The sequence below is a fragment of the Cynara cardunculus genome, assembly GCF_001531365.2.
Source record: "Cynara cardunculus var. scolymus isolate 2C chromosome LG 2, CcrdV1, whole genome shotgun sequence".
NCBI classification, from domain to species: Eukaryota; Viridiplantae; Streptophyta; class Magnoliopsida; order Asterales; family Asteraceae; genus Cynara; species Cynara cardunculus.
The window spans coordinates 5,801,780-5,804,877 of record NC_037529.1 but is presented as its reverse complement, the minus strand read 5'-3'; the positions used below and the strand labels follow the sequence as shown (position 1 = coordinate 5,804,877).

The window sequence follows — 3,098 nt, the reverse complement described above, 5'->3', positions numbered from 1 at the left end:
TTTTGTCATATAAGATTCACTTATTAACGATTCATAGGTTGCCTCTTAATGGAACTCTTAAGAGGTAAACAAACAACTCCCTAGTGATACTTCTGATTAAAAACTGAGTAATTAATTCGGAAGCAGTAGAACTACAAAGACACAAGCATAGAGTAGAAGTAAAATGCAGTAGACCGTCGCAAATGAACCCGTCAATAAAAGATGACTCTAGCAAAACCCCAACTATCCTTGCGAACTAGTGACGGAATCAGAGTGGTTAATATTTGACATTCCTACAACTTTGATCATCTTACTGTGTTGCTAAAATATCTGCTGCATAATTCGTCGCCAATGATTCATAATTTGCAACATGGTACTTGAAATTTACGCCAAAATTATTGGATTCATTAATACATTTAAAAACTTGATACATATGCTTGAGACATTACGAGAACTGAAACAAGGGGGATTACGATTTGGTTTCATATCTTATTGTTGAACCAATAGACTCCTTTGTTGTCGTCACCATCATCAGCCTCAACAAAGAAGCACTCAGTGGCTTCTCTCCACATTGCTTTGAATATTGGTGTGTCGTCAAACTGATAGTATTCTCCTAAGATGGGTTTGATTGCTTTTGTGGCCTCCATGGCATGGTAATGAGGGATGGTGAAAAACAAATGGTGGGCAACATGCGTGTCGGTGATGTGATGCAGAACGGTGTTGAAAACACCATAATCTCTATCCATTGTTGACAAAGCTCCCCTCAACCAGTTCCATTCGGTGGAGTCATAGTGGGGCAGTGACCGGTGAGTGTGGTGCAACCAGGTGATGACGACCAGGAACCCATAAACGATAACCAAAGGAGCAAAGTAGACCAAAACTAGCCAAGTGAACCCTTGCGCCAAGGCCAATTTGTAGACTCCATAGCTTGCTACAAGAAGTCCGACGTCGGTCAGGAGAATTTGGAGTCGCTCACGCTCGCTGTAAATAGGGCTCTTTGGGTCAAAATGGTTGGCAAATTTCTCGTACTTCCGGCCGGAAACGTTGAAACAAATGTACAAGAGCCAGCCTATGGTGCACAGAATCGTTAGCCTAAATAGGCGGCCAGGTGGGGTGTTGAGCAGTCTGGCTATAGAATTTAGGCTAGACTTCTTTTTGGGGACAAAAGATTCATCGTTCTCGAGTGAGGCAGTGTTAGAGTGGTGACGACGGTGGCTGTATTTCCAAGAGAAATAAGGGGCAAGCATACCAGTGTGAAGAAAGTAACCGATAGTGTCATTTAACCACTGGTAGTCACTAAAAGCTTGGTGGCCACACTCATGGCCAATGACCCACAAACCCATCTGGACACTACCTTGGAGGATCCAATAAACCGGCCACGCCACATAGGAAAGGGGGGTCGGAAGGTGGACGATATACTTGGCGGCAACGTAGTAAAAGAAGAAGGATAGAAAGAGATCAGTGAAAAGATAGGATGAAGATTTGATCAGGGATCGATTGAAACAGTGTGGTGGTATGGCTTTTTTGATATCACCAAGAGTGAATGGTGGTTTGGACGACGGGGCTCGCTTAACAACTTCAGTCCCGGAATTATCTCTCTCCGTCGCACGGCCACCGGAACCCATCTTTCAAGTTATTATTCGCTCTAAATATCAGATCACTTTTCAGTTTGATTCTGTATGTAAGAAACAAACTGTACAAGTATGCTCAGAGATAAATGTAAGGCCTCTGATGATCTACAATCGGTGAGATGTGCTTGGTATTTATATTGATAGTAATAATATTCTAATGCCATGAATTAATATTAAAGTAATGAGTCATAAGATTTGACCATCTACGGTCTACACAAGAGTTACGAGTTTGCCAGGAGTACTATTGGTTATTGCTTAGAAGTTGCCAAAACTCCTCTACTTTAAATTCAAAATAATTGTATAACTTTACTCTTCCTTCCTTTTTTTTTTTCTTTCTATTAACTTGAATATTCAGATTGCTATGTGAGCCGACTAGTTTCAGAACGACTACTTATTTTGCAAATAGTCCGAAGTCACTGCATTTAAACTTCCGTGGCCACAAAGAGATTTTTATTACTTTTTGGATTTGAACCTGAGACATCCAGGTAATTTTGACCTTTGGAACCAAGTTCAAACTAATCAGACACCAACCTTGTGGTGCATTGTTTTAAATATCATGATAAATTGCATTTTAGTTTTAGACCCTCCATTATACCATTTTAATTTCTCTAAAGACGTATTGTAATATTGTATACTGGTACATTGTTTTAAATGAGGTTATTCGAGAGACAACTTGATAATTTGTGATAATCGTGAGTTTCAATCCCAAACTGCATATCAAATAATAAATTAAGAAATTAATAATTTTAATAACTTTGACTTACAATTTTAACTAAAAGGAATTTTAGGCATTTTAAAAATATTATATCTACTCTTTTCTCTATCCGATGAACCTTATTCCGGTGAACACCATGTGAAATAAGATACATGTATAATGTGATACTTAAAAATATTACTACTGTTTAAAAAAAATACAAATATGTAATGACCGGGTTTATCGGTTATAAAGTTCGAGGTTGTTTTTAATTAACGGAAGAAAGTTGATTAAAAACAACCTCGAACTTTATTATCGGTTATTATGAGATATTTTGTGTTATCTGATTGGGTTGGTGAGAATGAATTAAGGAAAACAAAAGAAGTTAATTGTGTGTGGGTTTTGAGTCCAAGAAAACAGAACCCAAGGGAAAGAAAGAAGAAAATGGATTCTATGATTCATTAGCTGAAATTATTTTTGTTATACATCTTCATTTCCTTGTAATCATAAAGTGAGTTTTATTTTAAAAACTTTCTTTTTACAATGTTAAATAGAATCATATGGTTCTATATGTGGGGAAGTTTTGAAACTGTTATTATGTTACTTTTATCATAATTTTGTATTTTGATAATGTTAATATCAAATAATTAGAATAAGGCTGACATAATCAGAAGAGATGTAGTTTGGGATAAGTGTGCCATAATCAGAAGAGTTGTATTTTAGAATAAGGGTGACATAATCAGGAGAGACGTATATGGGATAAAAGTGACATAATCAACTGACTGTGAAAACTG

General features: G+C 37.0%; 1 protein-coding gene across 1 annotated transcript; it reads right to left on the bottom strand.

Annotated features, from left to right (window-relative positions):
• Nucleotides 1–269: 269 nt before the first annotated feature.
• LOC112506812 (delta(12)-fatty-acid desaturase FAD2-like) lies at nucleotides 270–1,706 on the bottom strand. Its single transcript, XM_025111092.1, has one exon. The coding sequence runs from the start codon at nucleotides 1,602–1,604 to the stop codon at nucleotides 462–464; it is 1,143 nt and encodes a 380-aa protein (XP_024966860.1). The 5' UTR covers nucleotides 1,605–1,706; the 3' UTR covers nucleotides 270–461.
• Nucleotides 1,707–3,098: the final 1,392 nt, after the last annotated feature.

Coding starts and splice junctions, on each gene's coding strand:
- LOC112506812 (XM_025111092.1), bottom strand. CDS start 1,604: ATGGGTTCCGGTGGCCGTGCGACGGAGAGAGATAATTCCGGGACTGAA.